Source organism: Oreochromis aureus, linkage group 7 (genome assembly GCF_013358895.1).
Source record: "Oreochromis aureus strain Israel breed Guangdong linkage group 7, ZZ_aureus, whole genome shotgun sequence".
NCBI lineage: Eukaryota > Metazoa > Chordata > Actinopteri > Cichliformes > Cichlidae > Oreochromis > Oreochromis aureus.
The window spans coordinates 26,729,516-26,754,044 of NC_052948.1; the positions used below are offsets into that span (position 1 = coordinate 26,729,516).

At 40.5% G+C, this 24,529-nt stretch overlaps 1 protein-coding gene across 1 annotated transcript in view; it reads right to left on the minus strand.

Moving 5' to 3' along the window:
• LOC116331015 (aminopeptidase N-like) overlaps positions 1 to 22,084 on the minus strand; it is a 37,325-nt gene extending 15,241 nt beyond the window's left edge. Inside the window, exons 1-17 of the mRNA XM_031753528.2 lie at positions 21,993 to 22,084; positions 19,144 to 19,429; positions 18,441 to 18,538; positions 16,150 to 16,266; positions 13,628 to 13,814; positions 13,379 to 13,521; positions 11,772 to 11,908; positions 11,558 to 11,684; positions 10,646 to 10,800; positions 10,458 to 10,571; positions 10,218 to 10,361; positions 7,947 to 8,012; positions 7,783 to 7,848; positions 7,188 to 7,360; positions 6,216 to 6,295; positions 5,981 to 6,111; positions 3,450 to 3,505 (exon numbers count right to left, since the gene is read on the minus strand). Coding sequence (XP_031609388.2) covers positions 3,450 to 3,505; positions 5,981 to 6,111; positions 6,216 to 6,295; positions 7,188 to 7,360; positions 7,783 to 7,848; positions 7,947 to 8,012; positions 10,218 to 10,361; positions 10,458 to 10,571; positions 10,646 to 10,800; positions 11,558 to 11,684; positions 11,772 to 11,908; positions 13,379 to 13,521; positions 13,628 to 13,814; positions 16,150 to 16,266; positions 18,441 to 18,538; positions 19,144 to 19,277 — 1,928 coding nt within the window. The 5' untranslated portion in view covers positions 19,278 to 19,429; positions 21,993 to 22,084. The remainder of the gene's footprint in view (positions 1 to 3,449; positions 3,506 to 5,980; positions 6,112 to 6,215; positions 6,296 to 7,187; positions 7,361 to 7,782; positions 7,849 to 7,946; positions 8,013 to 10,217; positions 10,362 to 10,457; positions 10,572 to 10,645; positions 10,801 to 11,557; positions 11,685 to 11,771; positions 11,909 to 13,378; positions 13,522 to 13,627; positions 13,815 to 16,149; positions 16,267 to 18,440; positions 18,539 to 19,143; positions 19,430 to 21,992) is intronic.
• Between the last annotated feature and the right edge of the window lie 2,445 nt (positions 22,085 to 24,529).

Here is a 24,529-nt window from a genome sequence, read left to right on the forward strand (position 1 = left end):
GAATAAATAATAATAATAATATTACAGCAAAGAATTGACCACAAACAAATTTCTTTATTCAATAAATCTTATGACACTGGAAAACCTCTTTTCACCACATTTGTGAGAAAAATACATTTGTGGTTTGAGCAGCAGAATTGAGTATCCCAGGGGCTGACGATCAGGTGCCAATCAGGTATCTGATTAACAGGACCAGTGAGCATGGACCCTTCTACAGTGGTCTCTACAGATCCCTCACACCCTGGACAGAGTTTTTGACCTGCTGCCTTCTGGCAGACGGTATAGAAGCCAGCAGACCAGGACCACCCAACACAGGAACTGTTTCTTTCCCCTTGCTATTTCCCTCCTAAATAGTTGAACTGTCACATTGCTTCACACTGCCATACTGCAACTGCACCTTATGTACATTCTGTGGTATTCTTTTTTGTAATCCTGTAGTTTTTGTATATAAGGATTTAGATTTTTTTAAATGGTGGTTTATGTATATTGTTCATTGTGTTGCTCACATATTGTGTGCTTTTACCTTGTTGTGCTTGAAAGACACCATCGACCGGAACCAAATTCCTTGTATGTGTTTGTGCATATACTTTGCCAATAAATGCGATTCTGATTCTTGTCAGTTGATGTCTGCTCTAAGCATGCCATATTTCACTGATCTGGATATGGCCCATGCCATAAAGCAACTTTAAGGTGGTGTTCTCCCAACCCAACTTCCAGCATAATGAGCCCTAGTATCATCTCCAAATTGAACACAAAATTCCATATAACAGGGAATTTGAGAGACAGGGCTCGAAATGAGAACCCCAAGAAGATGACACCGCAAGAAGGCCAGGAACCGCAGTTAGTCTTCAACAGATTTGCAGTCAAGGTTTGCAGGATGATGAAGCTGGTGGCTCTCTACCCAGAACAGACTGGACACAGCCAAACTCTGGTCTTACAGTACCTCCAGGAAGCCTGCCATGGGTGCCTTTCACCATCAGGCCCATTTGAGCTGATGTTGGGAACATGTGCACTGGTGCATCATGAACATGTGGAGGAATGTTATGTTCAGTGATGAGCCCAGATTCTGTCTATGACATTTAGCAAATAAACTCTCATACAATGTGAGAAGGTAATAAAACTGTTTATTAAAGGGAGAGTGTGATTTTTAGAACACTTGAACCTCAAATTAGTCGGCATAATGTTAGCTCATAATCTGTTGTTGTTGTGTAGCTGGCTTGCTGTCTGCAGATAGGAGGGTTGCATGTCTAATATGCTGATAATTAATTGTGACAATATCTGCATTAAAATAAGTATGTTTATGCACATTGCTGTATGTTTATGCTTTTGTGTTGTGTCAAGAGCCCTGACTTTGTTCAGTATATCAAGCATCAGGTTAGGAGGAAGAGGATGATTTTTTTATTCAGATGGTGGTCTCTTGACTTCGTGTTTTCATTTATTTGGTGAAAGGGACCAGAAAATAAAACATTAGTATGACCCTTAAAACCTTTAGTGAGAAGATGCTGTGCCGCTGTGGCACGCAAAACGCTAAGAGTTTGCTTTTCCTCTGCTCTAGTAAGACTGACAAATCCCGGAGTTGGTGTTTTTTACCAGGCTATGTCCTTCAATGCACATATTAAACAAATATGTAGGACTGCTTTCTTCTATTTGTGCAAAATTTCTAAAATTAGGAACATCCTGTTTTTTAAAGTGATGTTGAAAAACTAGTTCATGCATTGATTACTTCTAGGCTTGGCTATTGTAATTCATTTTTATCAGGCTATCCTAAGAACTCAACGAAAAGCCTTCAGTTGGTCCAAAATGCTGCAGCAGGAGTACTTACATAGGCCGTTTATCAATGCCCAAGTACGCGAGTACGTACTCGCGTTCAATATGCGTACTTGTGCGTACTTGCGTTCGCACAAGTACGCATATTGATAAACGCCCATAGACTAGAAAGGGAGAGCATATTTCACCCATACTGGATTTTCTTCATTGGCTCCTTTATAAATCCAAAAATCAAATTTAAAATCCTTCTCCTCACATAAAAGGTCTTGAATAAGCAGGCCCCATTTTATCTTAAAGTCCTCAGTGTCTGATGTTGCCCCAATAGAACACTTTGCTGTCAGACTGCAGGCTTACTTGTAGTTCCTTTGGAATGGTAGGGTTTCACGTTGAGGACAGAACACAGAGGGCGTTTATCAATATGCGTACTTGTGCGTACTTGCGTTCTCGTGTACTCGTGATACGTCATCAGTCGGAGACCAAGTACTGTTCCAATTCGAAGTACGCATCAAGCCGAGAACGCGAAAAAGTCCCGGATGTGTTCTCGATCCGCCCGTTTTATCGAGCATGCATCGGTGTGGACTTGGTACAGCTATATATCCCAGAATGCATTTCGTCCAAAACTCAACCCCCCCCCCCCCCCGCGGACTTCTCACTACTCAGGTTAAAGAAACCCCAGCAGCTGTCTATAGTATTGAGTGTCCACTAGAATAGAAATAAAAGCGTTCTAACATCTCACCTGCTTGTTTTTATTAAGGTATGTACACGTATGTACATGTACACTATATTTATTAATAGAGGTTTCACTACTGAGGTTAAAATGATATATAAGTCACTTAGATCACTTCTAAATGTTAATGTTTGGTTTATTTCAGTGTTTTATTTGTTCCTGAGTAAACCGGTTTGGCTGTGATTAAAGTTAAGCTTCATAACATGTTACTCACAGTTAAATTAGGAGGGGACGGCAGTAAAAACTCCGGACCTGTGACATCATCACGTACGCAGGTGTTCCAATTGTACAAATCGCGAGTCCGTGCTCGCGTTCTCGGCGGGTACGTACTCCCATGCGTTCTCGGCGAGTACGTACTCCCCGAGAACGCGAGTACGTACTCGCGTACTTGGGCATTGATAAACGGCCAGAGACTAGGACATGAAAAGGAACTAACATAATCAAACAAGACATCCTGAACAAATATACATGAGAAACTCAGAAGCACAAGGAAATACTAAACTCAGAATAAAAAAATACTGAGCATGAACTTAAATCATCTCTGAAATCCAAAAGAAAGACCGAGGTGTCCACAACAAAAAACTGGGTCAAAGATCCAGGACCATGGCACCAGCTTCCTTTCCACTTTTCATTCTCTTCATAGCTGCCCTTACTTCTTCATTACTAATCATCTGTATTTCCTGATTATAAATAATAGAAATGTAAGCTTCCAAAACTTTAAATTGAAAAACAGCAATTAACTAAGTCTGGAGGGAAAATGTAGTTACTGAAAAGCAAAAGGTAGCATCAAAAGAAAAGATCTGTGTAAAAACTTAAAGCTTGCACTTGAGTCAGTACTTTATTGTCTTGAATAGGAAAAGTTATATAGTTACTTTTTTATCAGTGGGTATATCTAAAAGACACCAGAATTACTATAACTGGAAATTAGTGAAAAACTCCAACTTAATGGACCTACCTGGCCAGACTGAATGCATCATCCACAAGTTGTGCTCTGTTTATCACTGGTATAACCTGGAATGATATAGATTCTTGCTGAAGACATCAAAACTATGAACGAACACATATGGACTTCTATAGTAAACAAAAAGTGTGAAATAACTCAAAACATGTTTTATATTTTAGTTTCTACTAAATAATTCCCCTTTACTTTGATTACTTCTTTGCACACTCTTGGCATTCTCTCGATGAGCTTCATGATGTAGTCACCTAAAATGTTTTTTTTTTTCAACAGTCTTGAAGGAGTTCCAAGAGATTCTGAGCACTTGTTGGCCCTTTTGCCTTCACTCTGGGGTCCATCTCATCCAAACCATCTCGATTGGGTTAAGGTAAGATGACTGTGGAGGCCATCTGGTGCAGCACTCCATCTCCCTCTTTCTTGGTCAAATAGCCCTTACTCAGCCTGGAGGTGTGTTTGGGGTCATTGTCCAACTAAACACAAACAGGATGGGATGGCATGTTGCTGCAGGATGCTGTGGTAGCCACGCTGGTTCAGTGTGCCTTCAATTTTCAAGAAATCCCAAACAGTGTCACCAGCAAAGCACCCCCAGACTATCACACCACCTCCATGCTTCATGGTGGGAACCACACATGTAGAGACCATTTGTTTTCATCTTTTCTGCGTCACACAAAGAAACGCCGAGTGGAACCAAAGATCTCAAATTTGGACTCATCAGACCAAAGCACAGATTTCCACTGGTCTAATGTCCATTCCTTGTGTTTCTTGGCCCAAGCAAATCTCTTCTGCTTGCTGCTTTTTCTTAGTAGTGGTTTCTTAGCAGCTATTTGACCATAAAGGCCTGATTCATGCGGCCTCCTCTGAACAGTTGATGTAGAGATGTGTCTACTACTGGAACTCTGTGCGGCATTTATCTGGGCTCTAATCTGAGGTGTTGTTAACTTGCAATTTTTGAGGCTGGTGACTTGGATGATTTCATCAACAGAGGTGACTCTTGGCCTTCCTTGTTGTGGTCCTGTTGTGAGCCAGTTTCATTGTAGCGCTTGATGGTTTTTGCAACTGCACTCGGGGACACAATCAAAATTTTAGTAATTTTCCAGACTGACTGACCTTCAGTTCCTAAAATAATGATGGACTATCATTTGTCTTTACTTAGCTGATTGGTCTTTGCCATCATATAAATTCTTACAGTTGTCAAATTGGGGCTGTCATTTGTCCTTACCACTTACCACTAGGTAATTGGTAAGAAAACCTCAGGCAGCAGAAACCCAAGAAAGAGGAGGAACCATCATGGAAGGATAGGCCCCTGCTTGGTATGTACCACCCGGACATAGTAGCGGTGGACAAGCAGAAGACAGCCGTAGTGACAGCCTTAGCAATACCGAATGATAGCAACATCAGGAAGAAGGAACACGAGAAGCTGGAGAAGTACCAGGGGCTCAGAGTCTCAGGGGATGGGTCTGTGACCCAGCATTTCGAGTTCATTTTGTAATTTTTATTTCTTATATTATATTGAAAATATGCGAAAATAAACGTCTTGTGTTGGTATTATCAGTTAGGATTTAGTTAAGTGTTATTCCAGTTTAGGTTTTCATCTATGTCCCCTTGTGTGAGTCTGTTCTTGTCCTCTGTGTCAGTATGACTTGTATTTCTTGTCTGTGTGTTTCATGTTGTCAAGCCAGTGTTGTCCCATCTATGTCTCTCCATGTTTCCTGGTTTATTTTGAACGTCTGTTTCTATGTTCAATGTGCTTAGTGTTACTCTTCCCTGTGGTGTCATGACGTTCATTTGTGTCAGCTGTTTCCCTGTGTGTTTCCACTTTCCCTGATCACCTCTTGTGTGTATTTAGTCTGTGTGTTCCATGCAGTCTTTGTCGGGTCGTCTGTTTGTGTTCATCTCGAATCAGGTCAAGTCTCAGAGTTTTCCCTACTGTTCAGGTTCATGTTCAAGTTTGGTTTATTTCATAGTTCCATACTCGCATGTTCCTTTTCAGTTTCATGTTCTTATCCATTGAAACTGTTTTGATTGGTTGATTGATTGATAATACTTTATTTATCCTGAGGAAAATTGTTTTCATAGCTAGTTTAGTATTTCCCAGAGTAGGTCTTAGTTTTGTTTTGCCATCGGTCGCAATAAAAGCTTGCTTTTTGTTTAAGCCTCAGTTCATCTCTCCTGTGTCTGCATTTGGGTCCATTTCAGAAATACACCGGCGTTCCCCTCTGTGACACAGAGAAGAGCTCGAGAAGATGTGGAGGGTGAAAGTAACAGTGGTTCCAGTGGTAATCGGAGCACTTGGTGGAGTAACTCCCCCCGAGCTAGGTGTGGCTTCACCAAATCCCAGGAACAACATCCGAGATCTGGTTGAGGACCTGAGTTTGAAGGATAAAGACTGGCCACAGGGTTGAGAAGGGAATTTTTTTATATGTACATATGCATATCTCATTATGCATATGCATAAATACTGATAACAGAAAATGACAAAATTGATGTCCTGCATGAAATGAGAAAAAGTGAAGAGAGTGTCTGTGTACCTTGTGATCTGTATTAAGCTGGGTGAAAAGGCGTTCCCAGTTTCCTAAGTCATAGTTTACCCGGTAATATCCAGTTACATTAATGTTGGCCAGTACCCAAAAACCATCACTCCTCATTTCGAAGTTTATCACTGATGGAGGAAAAGAAAAAAACACATGCTTAAAATTTCAAAAACGTTTAATAACACTTGTAATGTACTTGTAAAACCACATTAAAACTGTGTACCAGCTTTACCTTCCTTTTCCATGAGCCACCAGATATCTTTCTGGACCATACCATCTCTCATCCATCGAATAGGAATCAGCCACTCATAGCTGGGGAAGGAAACACATTTAGCGTCATTCATATACGAAACAAGTTACTAACAGGTGCAGCTCTGAGAAATACTAGTGGATTTAATATTTCTATTTAATTTGGTTTAGCAATTCACTGTTTAAATGGACCTTAAATAAGGTGATCCAATAATGTTATGTGATTACATGTGTCAAGTGTTTGAACAAAATACAGAGTTAGAAAGGGTCTAACTTTCTATGAATACTATAAGAATACGTTTTGATTTCTAAGTTAACCAAATGTTGCTGTCTAGATTTCTCCCTGTATCATTACCTGTGCCAGTTATTTCAGATTTTCTTTCATTATTATTGTCCATTTTGAGCAGTCACAATTTCAAGTTTAAACCCAAAATGCCATTTCGAGAAAAAAAAGCTGAAATACTATTTTGAGAAATGTGGAGATTTACGTTGTAGTTTCAAGTCAACCAACTGCCACGTCTGCTATACCCTCTAATAATTGTTCTGTCATAGAAGGATGCAACAAGATCCTAAGAGCCTTCATCAGGAATTTGATGGGGATGTGTCGAACAAGCAACCTTCCGATTACAAGGTGAACTCCCAGCTCTTGAGCCACGATCGCCCACTATCGTTAAAAGGGAGTTCTTTCTTCCTGCTATTGCAAAGGGCTGTTTGAGATTTTCAGATTATTGGACTTCTTTCTCTTATTTTGCCAGGTATTTTTATTACTATACAAAGCTTTTTGAAATAACTATTGCTGTGAACTTGTGCTATGAAAACAAAATGTAACTAAATCTAAATTGACTTTAGACTAAATCTAAACATATAAAGCACATATAAAAAAGACAGATATTTCTCAATACTGCCACAATGAGTCTAAGCATATTTGCATTTCAAAAGCTGTAGTTCTGCATACTTGTAAGGTGATTTGACTGTGACGTTAGAATCTGCATCCAGCAGGAAGTGCTTCTGGGATACCTTCCCTATGGCTGTATTTATAGTAACCACAGGGAATCCCATCTGAAGCACCCAGGGACTCATAATTCGATCAACTGGATGAGGAAGTGAACCATTATTGTCTTTCACAGCCTGTACATTAAAAAAGTACCGAAAAGAATTCAGTTAAAAAAAACACACACCACAGGCATAATGATAATAAATTTAAGACAAAATGAAAATAAAATATAAGGCAAATACAAGTTTGCAGTAATAACATTTGTCAGCTACTGTGAAATTTAAAATTTGTGAAAGTTTTATTACTGTGTTGTTTTAATAGAACCTCTGCCCTTTGCAGAATCATATGGCAATACATGCAGATGATTTTGTGTCTGGCTGCACAGTCTGGTAGTGTGAGAAATTTCAAAATGCAATAAAATGTTAAAAAATTATGGTAATGTAAATGTAACTATCCTTTTTTAAAGAATATACCAAACAATCATGTTTTGTAACTGCAACAAAATGTCAAAGTCACATACAACCTTTGTAAGTAAAAAAAGAAATCATCATTTTACCATCTGCAGATGATGCCACAAGTCATTCCCTACTGTATTACTGTATCCAAAGTGATTGAGGTAAGTCTGCAGAAAAAAGGAAAACAATCCAAAATTCGTAATTATCTGTGGCTCACCAATATTGGATAAGGTGATGTATCTAAAAGAAATATACAAAAACATACACTCAGTCCCTGGATGAAGACTGGCTCTGAGAGAAAGTCTGAAAGCATCCTCAACACTGCTGCACCCTGAGGAGGTAAAATTTTTGTTCAGTCTATCAATTACTCAGTTTATAATATAAAAAGAAAAATTACCACAATATATGATACAGTGTACAGAAGCTGAAAAACACTAGTTATTCAGGACATGTACATTTATCTCAAAGTGGTACTATTCCTGATCTTTCAGATCTACAGTGTCAGTATCTTCAGGGCTGTTTCTTATTTTGTATTCAATCATTACTGAATCGATACCCCTCTCCGTGAATCGCTACCTTATTGTCCTGGAGGGGTTTGTGTGTCCAAGAGATTCCAGGGGCTATATTGTTGGCGGGGGGGTTGCCCCCTGGTAGGGTTACCCATAACAAACTGGTCCTGGGTGAGGGACCAGACAAAAAGCCATTCAAAAGACCCCTATGAGTAGAACAGTTCACCCTGCCCGCGACAGGGTTACCAGGGCCCTGCCCTGGAGCCAAGCCCAGGTAGGGTGCCCAATGCCCAAGGGTGAGCTTCTGGTGGCTGGACCTTAGTCCATGGGAATCGGCCGGGCACAGCCTGAAAAACGGACATGGGCTCATCCTCCTGTAGGCCCACTACCCGCAGGAGAAGCCCTAGGAGTCGGTTGCAATGTGTGTAGGACAGCGGCCAGGAGCAGAGGCCCAGGCAGACCGATCCCTGACTACCTAAACTAGTGATTGGGACATGGAATGTCACCTACCTGGTGGGGAAGGAGCCTGAGTTAGTGTGTAAGGTTGAGAGTTACCGGCTAGATATAGTTGGGCGCTCCTCAACACACGGCTTGGGCTCTGGTACTAGTCTCCTGGAGAGGGGACTGTCTCAGTCTGGATTTGCCCTTGATGAGAGATGGCAGGCTGGGGTGGGTATCCTATTGTGTCCCCTTGGCTAGCTGCCGGTATGTCAGGGTTTCTCCTCACCCCATTTCACCCTCCCTGGACAAGAGGGCTTGTTCCCAGCGCCTTCAGGTTGGGAAACAGGTCCTGACTGTCATCTGTGCTTATGTAGTGAATGACAGTTCAGAGTAGCCAGCCTTCTTTGAGTCCCTGGGTGGGGTGCTTGGGGGGGGGGGGGGGTACCTCTGGATTGGCAGACTGGGGTGGTGGTTGACATCTTTAAGAAGGGGGACCGCAAACTCACGGACACAAAAGCTGAACTCAAAATCTCTGCTTTATTGCAGGCTTCACAAAGAAACAGAACTAAACTGGGAAAGCTAAACTGAGGACCGAGGGAACACAGAGAAAGGCACACAGGTTCAGGGAAGAGACATTGACGACGCGACACTGAACTGAGGGAGACGTGGACATAAATACACAGAGGGTTAACGAGGGAAGTGGGAGCACACGGGGAACACAGGTGACACTGATAACCATAATGAGACACGGTAGGAGCAAACACAACACTGATGCACACTGACGGGAGACTATCAAAGTAAAACAGGAAGTACACAGAGGCAGACCGGGGGAGAGAGCGAGCAAGGGGAGAGCACAGACATAACGGGCTGGGGAAAACATGAAATAAAAAACACAAGGAGGGGAAACGAGGACTCACAGATACACAGAGGGGCACACAGGGAGTAAAGTCAAGAGGGAAATCAAATAAGCAACATCTTAACAGAACAACCTACGAACCATGGCATAAATAAAGAACAAAATACAAAAACACACGAAAACTAAGAATGCTGGGTCAACATGACCCAGGATCATGACAGTTGGTCTATATAGCCGGCAATGAGTCGGACTCATTCCCGGTGGGTGATGGCCAGGACTGCCCTTTGCCACCATTTCTTTTTGTAATATATATGGACAGAATTTCTAGGTATAGCCAAATGGCGGAAGGCTTTCACTTTGGTCGTCTCAGAATCTCATCTCTGATTTCACAGATGATGTGGTTCTGTTGGCTTAATCGGGTGATGGCCTCTGACTCACACTGGAATGGTTCGCAGCCAGGTGTAAAGCAGTGGGAATGAGAATCAGCACCTCCAAATCTGAGGCCAAATCCTCTCTAGACCGTAGTTATTCAGTAGGGTGAGATATGTCAAGTTAAAAGAGACCTCAATTAATCTTCTACAATTAATCTTATTTAAACTACTTAGGTTTTATAAACTCAAAAGGCTAGATAAAGACAATTTGGGCATGTTTGCATACATAAATCTTATTCAATTAAGGATAATTAGCAGTTGATGAGTATTGATACTGTACGGTGTTGCAACTTCTGTACCTTGCTGTATGAGATGACATCAAATTGTTCACTGATTTGGTTAGGTAGGACAATACTGTCTTCGTTAGAGGACAGAGGATGAGAAGAGGTCAAGGCATCGACTGGAAAAACTTTATGAATCTCGTCAAGTACTATCAGGTCTCTCTGGGCAAACAGACAAACAGGAATGTTTTAAGAGGATTTTACACTATGACAACAATGCATGTAAGATCAGGTACAAATGCAAAAGTCTGTTCTCACAACATTCCATGTGGGCTCAGCATGGTCTGCTCCTAGGTAAGCCACATATGAAGCAAAGCCTTCATTGAGCCAGACTTCATTCCACCAGCGCAGGGTCACCAGGTTACCAAACCACTGTACCAGACATGGCATGAATTAATTTGTTGAGTTATCAAGGAGCGAACAAATCAAAAGGCAAAACAGCTTACCATGTGTGCTAATTCATGGGCAATAATGGTGGCAGTCTTCTCTTTATTCCTACTGGAGGAAGTCTCAGGGTCATAAAGAAGATTGGTTTCCCTGTAGGTCACCAAACCCCAATTCTCCATTGCACCATAATAAAAGTCTGGTAGAGCAATTTGGTCTGTGAGGAAGAGAGCAGGTTTAATATAGGTTTAAGGAAATGCTTCAAGTTATCTTAAGAATGTAATTAAACAATTTGTTATAAGACACACAATTCCTTAATTCCCTCAACTGGTATAAACTGTTATGGTCTGTGAGTTTTGTTGTTGAGAGTTTTTAGTTTATGGCTTTGTGATTTTCTTTGTTTCTATAATTATAGTAAGAACTCTAATGGCTTTTGATTTTGTTTCTTTTGCCTCTTTTCTTGTAGTTTTACTTCGTTTGCGTCACTGCACTTAATTAGCTTCTTCTGTGTCTTGTTACCCTTATGCTTCCACCCTTCATGTGAAACCACTGTGACACCTTGTGGTTTCAACCAAAACCTTTGGTAATGAATTAATGAATTAATTGATTCATTCATTAAAATCCAGGTTGTGCTGATTTGCCTAGAGATTAAGTGGAAACTGGATTTATCTTCATTATAAATATGAACAATGTATGAAAAAAGATACTTGCTTTTGAATGTCATCTTTTGATGAAACCTCTTTTAAATGTTTCTATTAATTTATGCAAATCGGCAGGTTTACCATTTGCAACAAGACTTTTAATTCACTTTCATACAAGGGGTTAATAAACAATCATATCAATTCATCTGAAATTGTGCAGACAGACTCTCTCTCTGTAATTGAAGGTAAAAGAGCCCCCCCCCCCACCCAATATACATCCAATAATTGGAAAAGCTAAAACACAAGTGAGGGCTGTTATAAAAGCAGGGTCACCTGATTTAGTTAGAGGGTAGGCAATGTTATAGTATGACTGGAAGAAGTCCAGTATGGGTCCAGTTACATTGAGAGCATAGTTTCCCTGTCCTAGGTCAATGGCCTTCCTTCGAGCCCAGATACGAATCTGAAACCAAAAACAAAACAACAAAAACGTTTTTGACACAGTTCTTCCAGTTTTGGAGCAAGTCAACCAAAGTACACAGACAATTACCTGAGGGTCTTTTTGTGTGGTACTGATATATGTGTAGTCAGAGACAATGATGGCCAACAGATAGGTGGACATTTTCTTGGTGGGTTCAAACTTGGTTTTTGTCCAACTTACTCCATCAATGGTGATGTTAGCAATATCTGAAGAACACAACTAAAGTTATCAGTGACGTATCAAGGTTTTGGTAATGCTACTGTGTGCAACTTGTTTTTGTTTTTTTTTGTTAAACACAAGCATGATGACTATCCATAAGAGACACACAAACTTTAAAATAGACACACACCCTGCCCATCAGGGTGACAAAAATACCATATTTGTCTTTTATGGCTACATCACATGAATCCAACAGAATTAAAACTAAAGTAGTCTAGCTGGGGAACCTTTTTCGAGCAGCTGGTCAAACTTTCTACAAATTCATGAAGAAATATTTATATGAGTTATTCTGTTAAATTACTATTTAGTAAGGTTATACGTTATTGATTCTGAAGCTCATAATTAATCTGATCAACACATGTAGTCTGGCCTTGTGTCCAGTGAAGCTAACTTTGATAAGTTTGCAGCTGTTTTTTCTGTATTTAGTATTCTGAATTTCATTTAACAACTTAAATTTCATAGCAGCACGATGAATTTTTATTTTTAAGTTTTAGAGATAAAGAGAGAAGCTGTATTAACAACAGACTTGTTTTGGCTACAGCATTTGGTCATTATGACAGAGCTTCACGATAGTAACTTTTTTCTTAATTGACATTTAGTTAAACACATGACTGCAAATTTCTCCATAGCACAAACTGTAGCACCAGGTCTAGGTTGTGTCTGGCAGTCATCTAAATTAGTTAGAATCTAAAGGGTTTATGCTTATGCCAAATGCATCACATGTATTCAACAGAATTAAAACTAAAATATTCTAATAAAAACTTAGAACTGTGTTATTTGAACTGTGTGTCATGGTCCTGGGTCTTTAACCCAGTGTTTTGAGTTTATTTTGATTTCATGACTCTTTTCTTGCATGATAAAGATGATTTAAGTCCAAATTTTATACCATTTAGTCTTGAGTTTAGTTCCTTTGTTGTCTCTCAGTTTATTTGTATTTCTGGTTTCCTTTCTTTTAGGTTCCTTTTGTCTTTGTCTTGTCCAGTGTCTCCAGTGAGAGTTAGTTGTGCCCTCTAGTTATTTATCTTTTTCCTCAGTCGTGTCTCTATTTCTTCTCTCTCTCTCTGTCTCTCATGTCTTTACCATCTCTAGTCCCCTGGCACTTGGTCATGTTTGTCTATCATGTGCTTTGTGTTCTCTTCCATGGGCATTTTTGTGTATCTTGGCTCCTTGTCTCCGTCTCTGTCGTGTTTAACTTTGGTATTCCTTGTCTCATATGCATTGTGTTCAGTGTTGTTCCCCCTGTCTCATTATGTGTAGTTTGCTCCAGCTCTGTTCTCATGTCTGTCTACTTTCCCTAATCGCCCTCATGTTTATATATTGTCACAGCTGTCTACCAGCCTAAATAAAGGACTCAGCTTCTGTTGTCTCCTGTGTCTACGCGTCTTTATTTGAATCCTCTTCTGTGCTCCTTATGATCTGCTGCTGCAGATCTTGACACTGTGTTTAGATGCACTGACCTCTTTCCATGCCATTTGAAAGGGCTACTGTTCCAGGCGGGTGAATGAGCGTTATATGGAAAATGGCTTTCAAAGCTGGCTCATCAAAACAAGGAAAGGTCTTCCTGGCATAAGTTGGATGCATCTGAGAGGTGGCAACTATCCTGTAAATGATCAAAAATTCCACACATGCAAATAGTGAGAGTGTAGAGGTTTAAAATGACACCAGTGAAACAAATCCAGCCATAGAAGGACACAAAGAGGACTTACTTTTGTAATCCATCTTCTTCATACTCACTTCTGTAAAACCCTGACAAGTCATCAGCTAGTTCTCCAGTGAACTCAGTGTACAGCTGATACTTCTGTCCTTGACGTAATTTACTTTTTAAGTTGATAACCAGATACTGTGTTTCTGGCTGCAGCCATGTTGATTTTATAATCAGAGCAGCTGCACCATCTGGAGAGAAAACAACACAAAACATATTTAACGGTCTCTCTGTATAATCTTCAAGAATGTAATAAAAATACACACACACACACACACACACACACACACACACACACACATATATAAAATCCCCTCTCGCCCCTGCAGGACTTCTTTATCCTTCAACCTCAGGTCCTCTAACAGAGCTTGGCTCCTCCTAGGACTGCACTCTTCTGAACAGAGATCTCAGATGTTGTTCCTGGAACCTACTGGAGCCACTCACCTAGCTTGGAGGTCACAGCAACGAGTGCTCCATTACCTCTCAGACCTCCAATTCTGATATTAGGCATTTGGCACCCTGCTGTTATGTGCTGGATTGTGACGGGGCATTTTTACACAGCCTGCACCTGGGGTCTTGCCTCATGTGATAGACCCCAGCCTCTATAGATCTTGTACTTAGAGCTCGCTGTCTTTCAGTCCAGCTTTGTCCAGCCACTGATAGGATTTCTGGATATCAGCTACTTCCTCTATCTGCTGGTGGTACATGCCGTGCAGGGGCTTGTCCTTCCATAATGGTTCCTTCTCTTACTCCTCTTTCTTGGGTTTCTGCTATCTGAGGTATTCAATGAGCACATGGTCAGTCATGGCCATCCTTCTGATGGGCCAAAGATGTGGCTGTTGATTGTCTCATCCTGGACTGTGCCACTGACACTCACTAGTCGCGGGCTCCTTCCTTCCGCTTAGCGTACAGCCTCAGGGTGCTGGACTTGGGGTGAAGCTCTCCATGCATGGTCAGGAGCGTCTTCATCTTGATGTCAGTGGCTTCTATCTCCTCCTTTGACCAGCTTATTGTCCCAGCAGGGTCCCTGATCACGGACAGAGCGTTGGTGTTAATAGCCTGGATCTTGTTCCTACCATTCAGCTGACTCCTCAGGACTTGCCTGACCCTATGCAGGTACTTGGTGGTTGCAGCTTTGCTAGCGGCCTCTTTGTGGTTCCCATTTGCCTGTGGGATTCCCAGGTACTTGTTTCTGTCCTCATTGCCGGGGACTACAATGTTGCCTTCTGGTAGTTTAATCCCTTCAGTTCTGAGTACCTTCCCTCTCTTCGTTACCATCCGACTACACCTCCCTAATCCGAATGACATTCCGATATTCTTGCTGTATATCCTGGTGGTGTGGATCAGTGAATCATACAGCATCCACATAGAGGTGGTTGAGAATTGCTCTGTTCCGTAGTCGGTATCCATAGCGAGTCTTGTCATTTATCTCACTGAGGGGGTTCAGGCCTTTGCAGAACAGCAGTGGGGACAGAGCATCTCCTTGGTAGATCCCGCACTTGATGGTAACCTGTGCTATGGGCTTGAAGTTGGCCTCTAGTGTTTTATGCCACATCCCCATCGAGTTGCTAACGTAGCCTCTTAGGGTCCTGTTGATCTTGTACAGGTCTAGGCATTCCAGGATCCAGGTGTGGAGTCATAGGCCTTCTTGTAATCAATCCAGGCAGTGCAAGGTTGGTCAGCCTAGTCTTGCAATCTCAGGCAACTGCTCTATCTACTAGTAGCTGGTGTTTCGCTCCTGTGGTATTCCTGCAAATGCCTTTCTGTGCCCCGCTCATGTATTGTGCCATGTGCCTATTCATCTTAGCCGCTATGATGCCTGACAGGAGCATCCATGTGGTACTGAGGTGGGTTATTGGCTGGTAGTTGGATGGGACCAGTCCCTTCTGGCGTCCTTGGGGATCAGGACTGTCTGGCCTACAGTTAGCCATTCTGGATGTCTCTCATCGACTAGCAGCTGGTTCATTTGTACTGCCAGATCCTTATGGAGTGCAGTCAGCTTAGGGTTAGGACACACACACACACACACACACACACACACACACACACACACACATCCACCCTCGTTTGCACACTTTGGCTCTTGTGATTAGGCAGAGGATCAATAGGGGGTCCACAGCCCTCTTAGGGACACTCCCAATAGGGCTTGCTCTTAGATCTGAAGAAGCTTCTCGGATGAGAGCTGAAACGTCTTCAAGAAACTTAAAGAAGTCCAGACGCAGCTCCTTAGACTACAATGACCTGAATGACTGAGAACCTTCACAAACAAAAGCTAAACGTGCATAAATGAGTTTTTTCTTCAAAAATTTGATTTTTTAAAATGTGTTATCCTACAGCAACACTTAATTTGTTAATATCAGAAAGGTTATAATATCTTTGAAAACATCTGTAACTCAATACATCTTCTGCTGCTCTCACAATTTTATGTATGCAATAGTATTAACTGCAGAACTAGCAAAATGATTTCTGAGATCCTAATAAAGTTAAGAATTGTTACTTTACTTTGTATCAGGACTTTGATGGTACCTGCAGTGGTGACACTGGCCATGTGTTTGTTGTTTTGCCCGGTGTAGCTCAGTTGACTGGAATGAATCAGTATCAAATTTGTTTCTTTCACACACTCAAACTGCACAGTGGACTGGCCTGAAACACATGAAAAAACGAAAAATGCGAACTTATATTAATGCAACCTCCATTGCAGCGATAGTTTAACACAGGCACCAATGAAATCTTTGAGGAAATAAAAGTATAGTAGAGAAACCTAAATGCAGATACAGAGAAAACAAATCACTAATAACAGTGAATAAAACATTTGAAGGTAACTCTTTATAATAATGACAAACTATTAAGGCATCCCCTAAAAGTTTCTTCTGTTCATCTGGACGTCCCGAATCAACTTTTTGGGATTTCTTTACCTGGATGATTGATCATGTATCAAGACTATTAAGCATTAGTAAGGTAATAGTAAGTGTGGGGGCTGGGATGCTTGTGGTGGCAGAGGTTGGCTCCTGGCTAGGTGGCTGGCCTGATCTGGGCGGGGCCAGGTGATAGGTCTGAGGTCCCGGTGCCTGTGGTCGTCTAGTCTCTGGCTGGGTCTCTCCTTTTGATGTGTTGGTCTGGCCACCTCACCATGTAGTGTGGGTCAGCTCACGTTGAGATGTCTGATCTGTGCCTCCAGGACTCATGGGTACCCGTAGGCCAATTGGGTGGGGTGTCCAGGAAAGGGAGCAACTGTTGCCGGGTGCAGCTTGTCTTGGACTCCAGTCTACTCTTTGTGTTGAGGGTTCTGCCCCGGACTACTTGGTGTTCCAGGGGCGATGACATTGTGGGCCCCAGGCCGACTTCTTCCTGTACCATGGTGGGATGTGGGGAGTGGGGATGCCTCCTGAGCTAGCTGTTTGCTGCTCCTTCCATGACAACCCATCTGGGCATCCTCCTTCTCCTGCTGGGATGCATTCAGGGATGTTGCGAAGATGTGTTGCCTTACTTTTTGGTTTACATTTTATGAATATTACTGCTACATTACTGTGTCTGCACATTACTGTTATAGATTTGTATGAGCTTTATATATTTTAGGGTAAGTTGACCTGCAGCATTATATTGTATTTTAAGGATGACATGTGTCTGTATCATCTCTCCTGTTAGACCAATTTACCCATTAAGCATCAGCCTTTTTAATGCTGTGATATATTTTCCCTCTTAAGAAAACGGCACAATTTTCTCATCCAATAAAAAAAGAATATTATCTACAAATTTACCCTTTAATTTTATCTCAAACATCACATCTCAACCTATTGTTACCGTAGTATAACCTTGTGATGCTTACTGAAGATAACTGCAAAACACAATGTTACATATGAGTGAAGATAACTACAAATCAGCATTTATAATTACACACATTAATGACTATTTGCAAGAACAGATAAGCCTTATTTTTCAAAATAAACATGCCTGTCATACACCACAACCATCTCTGCTGCTGCTGGTTTAACTATGTGACTTCTTGTATCAAAAGTGCTTGGTCATTCACTTTGAATACTTTCAGAGGAGTTCTAATTCAGCAAGTTTTTTTTTCCATGCTAATATATTTCACTTGTTAGCATTGTGTTAATGGTCTAGTTTGCTAGCTTGCTAAGCATACTACCATGTGCTCAGATGTTATACATATTTGTGTGAATAATGCACATGATCATTGCCACTTTATAACCACATACTGACATATCAACTTCATACAGTGCATAGGAAAAACATACTCAGACAGCTTATCTGATGTGGCTTGGCTCTTTTGGTGCTGATTACAACACACTCTAGGGTCCTCTTGCTAGACATGTATGCATGATGGGAATGACATTCTGACCATCCAATGTGTGTTGTAATTAAAATGCTCTTTGAAAATGTGTTGCAGCAATTTTGGCAAATTAATGGCTTTTCTGTAACTGCACTACACTATATTATGGGGATAATATTTATTAATAGTTGTATAAGGCCACTACATTCCTGCATTTTCTCTCTCTCTCTCTCTCTCTCTCTCTCACACACACACACACACACACACACACACACACACTAATAACCATGGAACCAATGACTTGTAGTGATTCAAACACATCTGTTTTTGCTAAAGTAGAATTTGAATTTCAATACAGATTGATATTCCCTATCCCACTTTTGCTGAAATAAAGGACCTAAACACCATTTCAACCACTATGAAGAACAGATAATTAATACAAAATGATAGTCAATGCACTGTCAGTCTTCATGTTATACACCTTACTTTAGGGCACAGGGAACTATTTGTACAGTAAGGTTTTACTCACCTGTGAAAATGTAGAGACCATTGTTTGGGTCTGGACTGAGACGAGGCCATAAGGTGATGTTGTAGTACTCAGGAATCACATCCATGGGGAGACGGTAGCTTAGGAGAATAAGCCCAAAAATAATAGGACTTATTTCAGACTTTACTATCCAGCTTGTATTATTTATATTTGATCTTTTACAAATGTTTGTCCTAGAAGTTGATGTGTTACAAGCAGAAAAAATGATTGCGCATCAGTATTTGAGCAAGTTTCAAAATGGCAAATTGTGATAGCTAGACGACTGGGTCAGAGTATCTCCAAAACTGGAGCTCTTGTGGGACAAGACCACAAGACAGGGTCATGGATGGTCAAGGCTAATTAATCCATGTTGTGAAGGCTGGCTCGTATTGTCTGATCTAGTAGGCTCAAATTACCAAAAGGATAATGCTGGTTCTGATAAAAAGGTGTTAGAATACATGGTGCATCACAGTTGTTTTCCCGTTTTTGTAGCAAAAAGGGAACCAATGCAATATTAGGGAAGTGATCATGATATTATTCTTGTTCAGTATGTCTAAATAACAGAAATATTTAAAAAAAAACATATAAATACCTCAAACAGTAAACAAACATTTAAATAGACTAGGTTGCAGTAATTATATGGTCCGTGGTTATAAAATGGTAATAAAAACAATAAAAGGAATGTTTTTGCCAATTAATATCCTACCTGTCCCAAGGAGCTGTGACATCACCATGATCTGTCAGGGCAAGAGTCCACAATGTGACAATGGTTGCTATGGAGACCAAGGCTAAGATTACACACAAAACACACAGAGTACTGACTCTGCAGGTTTTTCCCATTGCAAAGATGTCCTACAGATAGATGTGAACAAAATGGCAGAGTGGAAAAAGTCCAGTTGTTGAATAAACCCTGATCTCAGTCTTCAGTGGCAGTTCAGTTGTGAATTAGCAAAGCCCTGTTTAAACTGAGCTTGTCTGGTTTGCTGAATCTCCTATGAATGACAAAGAGAGGTGACTATCAGCATTTAACTACGACCTCCCCTTCTGCCACAATCAAGTCCTCTCAATGTGTGAAATAAATGGATTATATATTAGGTTGACACTTGTGGGAATTGTGCTGCTGTTGACGATGACTTTCTATTTTGTAGTAGTAAATTGCACAATAATATTTTACAGCCTGTTTACATATCAGTCATAAAACACTGCATGTCCAATCAGAATTCACACCTTGGATAACATAAAGATTCTTATCATCTCTGACTCAGTGTTCAGGGGTCAAACCTTGTAAGATACTGACAACACAAAGGCCCATTACCAGTTATCACTCTTAGCCCTATCTCTTGGTTTTCAAGGCTGACATTTAGAGTTGGGAAATTTGAACGGCGAGATGGTGCAGTATACTGCGTCACAGCTGGTAGCCACCCCAGTTTCCTCCCAAAGACATACATGTTAGCTTAACTATTAATTCTTAACTCACCATTAATGTGAGGTAGATAATGTGGTTAAGCCGTATAGAATGTATGGTCAAAGAAGCTGTTTGTGAGTCTGGAGGTGCAGGACCTGAGTGACCTGTATGTACTGACCCGAGGCAGCGGGTCAGCACATACAGGTGGTGGGCAGGGTGCAAGGTGTCACCCGTGATGGCCCTGGTTTTCCTGAGACTGGAGGAGCTGGCGATCATTGGCTGCCTCCAGGGGTGGTAGCCACTGATTTTTTGGCAGTAAATTACCCTCTGCACAGCCTTCCTGTTCTCAGTAGTGGCACTGATTTAGACACGTCTATATAGAACAAGTAATGCTGGTTTAAACAGCATGTTTTCTTTTTGTTGTTATTGTTATTGATTTTGGTCACTTAGGAATGGTTCTCAGGTGGCATGACTCGTCACTTTTCATGTCTTTTCTTTCGTCCTTGCACACCCAGTAAAATGTTGGATCCAGGGAAGTGGCTAAAAATTGCTAATCAACTAAATGACTTACAAGTGTGCTTTGCACACACTTCTACAGGTTTTTACTAGCTCTTATAACAGCTCTCTGTGCTCGGAGAGAAATTGAGTTAAACTGTAGCAGCGACAGAAAATGTATTTGTTTACAATTTGAAAAATAAAGTTTGCCAAATTAATTATCAGTAGTTGTTATTTGCTGTGGAGCAGTTGAAATAAAGACAAGTGTTATTGTGTTACTTTGATGTTAAAGGAATATTTTAAACCAGAGGATTCCAAGACAAGTTCTCAAGGCTCTGCAAACCAGTCCCAGTAATCTATTGTACAGTATCACATAGCTTCTATGATTTAAAAAAAAAAAATCATTATAATGAGAAGCACACATCATTCCTAAGAAAAAGATAAAATTGTTTCTTAGTCAACTGAGTAAACTTAATTTTATAAAATGTGCACAAATATAAAATGCCTTTATGTTGTTGGCAGTGAGTGCGCATCACTCACTGGTGTACAGCTGTACACGGCTTCAGTTATGTCTGTTGTAGATCCATCGCTCTGGCCTCCGGTCCTGGGTCTTAAGACCACAGGGAAACACCACACGTCTATCTGCTGTTTGTTCTCACTGCTTAAATATTTTTTTGTACAATAATCAAATAATAATCAAATATTTCCATTTGTGTAGTTATTTTTATTTCTAAATCAAAAAATCAATATGAAAGAACTGATCTGTGCTACACATCAGTCTTTTTTAAACTGCAGTTTACCTACAGCTGTTATTTCTATTGTGCAGCGGTGGATGTGCTGATTTATCACTAAGCTTCACTTTAATACTGAAAAACATTCAAGAATTCTAGAGCATGTTTTGAAGCACTCCCATTCAGTCATGTGTGTGCAGTTATATGTGTTTGCTGCAGTCTGGACAGTTTTGTTGGGAGGTTTTGTCAGTAATTTGGCCAAAGTTATAATTGCCAGATTCTGTCGTGCATTTCCTTTTCTGATTCTCGTTTTGAGATTTTTGTTTTTTTAAATGTTTTAAATCATAGAAGCTCTGTAATACTGAACAGATTAATGGGACAGCATTGCAGAGACTTCCAAATTTGCCTTAGAATCCTCTGGTTTAAAATATTTCTACAACATTAAATTCAAACTGAAAATGCAGACCATAAGATAACCCTATATGCTGATGATGTAATACTTTTCCTTCGGAACTCACAAATCTCTCTTCTGAATATGATCACACTTATAGATAAGTTCTCATGTATATCAGAATACTCCATCAACTGGAATACGTATAAATTTTTCTGCCTGGTTTTCAGATTTGGCAGGGTTGAATCACATTCCTCAACTAAAAGTAGTAGAGGATGATCTCACATGTTGGAATACTTGTATGAATCACAGAGAGGGTAGCCAAAATTAAAATGATGGTTATGACTATAATCAACTACTTGTTTTCACTGATCCCAAATAAACCCTCTGTTGATTGGTGTAGGTCACTAGATCTTCAATAATTTAAAATTTAAACTCAAAACACAATTTGTATATTACTAAGTTTTTAGACTCAGTTGGTGTCATGTTTCGGCTGTGTGCAGGCAGGAGAAGGACCCAAACGCAAAACTCACCACGCAGGAATTAAACTCAAAAGCTGCTTTATTGCAGAGTGGCATGAAAACCATAACAAAACTAAACTAATCTGGGACATGGATAAACTGACACACAGGGAAACACAGCCATGAGGGAGACTACGACACTGACAAAGAGAAAACACAGGGCTTAAATACACAGAGGGATAACGAGGGAATTAGACACAGAAGGAGAGCACAGCTGGGAGTAATCAGGCTGGACGAGACAAGGGAAGCAAAACTAGAATCACTCACATGAGACACGGACCTTCAAAGTAAAACAGGAAACACTGACTGAACTCTAAACATGTAACTTAACAGCAACTGGGGAGACAGAACATAGGAACCTGAAACATGGTACAAAAAGGTCACAGTAGACACAACATGGAACACAGGGAAGCCATATTACAAAGCCAAAGAACTAAACCTATGAAACCTAGGGAAACAAGAAACAGTACAACAAAGGACTCAAAACATAAACCATAATATACAAACACAAGATCTCTTCAAAATAAAATAGGAAACCTAATGAGACGCAGACCTGACAACCAGAACTTGACAACGTAAGACACAGACATGAAACACATGAAGAGCAGGGGAGACTTAACAGGGGTTGGAAGACACAAGGGGAATCTAATAACAAAGAACTAGAAAAACTCATGAGCTTAATCATATAAACATCCAAATAAACTAAACTCAAAACACTGGGTCATAAGACCCAGGACCGTGACAGTTGGTCTAAATAACACTTGGTCCCCACTGACCAGTTCCATTGCTTAATGGGGGTGGTCAGCTTTAGTCTTGTCTCTCCACATACCTAGCAGGGGTATAGTGGATATATTGGGCAAAGGAGGCTGTATACAGAAATGTAAGACAGGAGGAAAGGAGGAAGACCACTGAGAAGATTTATAGATTTATTGAAGAAGGGCTAGGATAACAGAGGAGGATACTGGGGATAAGGAACAGCTACTTCTTTTGGTCACTGTCTGTAGGGGACACCATAGCAGACCAGCTGCACTCCATATCATCATAAGTGCCAAGTTTTGGTAGAATAAGTAAAGAATAAGTAAAGAAGTAAAGAATAAATTATATTGCATACACTGTGTTAGTGTAGTCATCAAGTCATTACTGAGGCTGACTTTGACCTTAGAGGTTTCAAGCAAGCTAAGATTTGCCATTTATTTAGCTGCATCAGCTATCTCTTTTTATGGGATATCCAGGCCTCTTATATCTTTAGCATATGTCTGTTGGAGTATATCTAAGATATATTTTATTTGGGTTAAAAACTAATTGATTTCTGTCATCAAGTTTCATAGATAGACATCCCATGTATCATTTGCATAACAATGGAAATGCCTAAGTGACACGTGTAAAATGTAAAGTGTACATGCAGAAATAACTAAACTGTATCTAATTTTTTACTGTACAGTAGGTAGTGTCATGTTTGCTGTGTGGCAAGCAGGATGCAGGACCCAAGTGCAGGACTCACAGATAACAAAAGAGTGAACTAAAGGAGGCAGCTTTATTTAGGCTGTAAAAACTCAAACATACAGAAAACCACACCAAAAGCGAGGAACTAGAAATATGAACAAAATTCAAAAGACTAAGACACTGGGAAGCTAAGGACCTAAACTGGGAAACAGCTAGGAAACTACGAGGAGCAAGGAGGGGGAAAAAGACATAGGGTGGTGCAATGCGACAACAAGCAGGGGAAGACTGAGAATTAAAATACACAGGAAGGATCACGAGAGGATGGGGGACAGGTGGAAACACAGCTGGGACTAATCAGACATAATGAGACGAGAGAAAGCAAAACTAGATACACTGACGTAGGACAAGGACTATCAAAATAAAACAGGAAACACACAGACTGAAACTCAGACTCAGGATACACAAGCTTAACACAGTAACTGGGGAGAACTGTTCATAAACAAACTCACAAAGAACCAAACTAAACACAGAACATGAGAACTAGAAACAAAACAGTGGAAAATGAGCACTAAAACACTAAGAAACTGGAAACGTGGAACTAACAGAAAGCAGTAGCACAGGTAGACTTCACACATGCTAAGATAACTACTAAGGGGGGAAGGAATACAATCACTAAGAACTAATGAAAACCAAAACTATGAACAACAATAATCAAATAATATATTATAGTCTGAAACACAAATACTGTGTTGTGACAGGTAGAGGAAATCTCCTTCACAAACATGGTACAAATTTGATTTGATTTGTGGATGACACAAAAGAAGTTGACCCGCTGTGATGCCGCAGAAGATAGTACTAATATGCAAAGTTAAAGCTTGACAATTTACATTTCTCTTATTTAGAAGATTCAGTTCCAGAATGCAGCCATTTTAGTTAGCTGATTTCTATCTGAGCAATATGAGAAACAAACACCTTCTCTAAAGGGTTTGTAAATTCAAACTAAGCAGAAGAACAGAAGGCTGATTTAGAGATAGTGCTTGGAAAAAGTACAAAGGTTTACAAATGGATGTCATGGATGTGATAAGTGTTTAACTCTCCTGTTCATA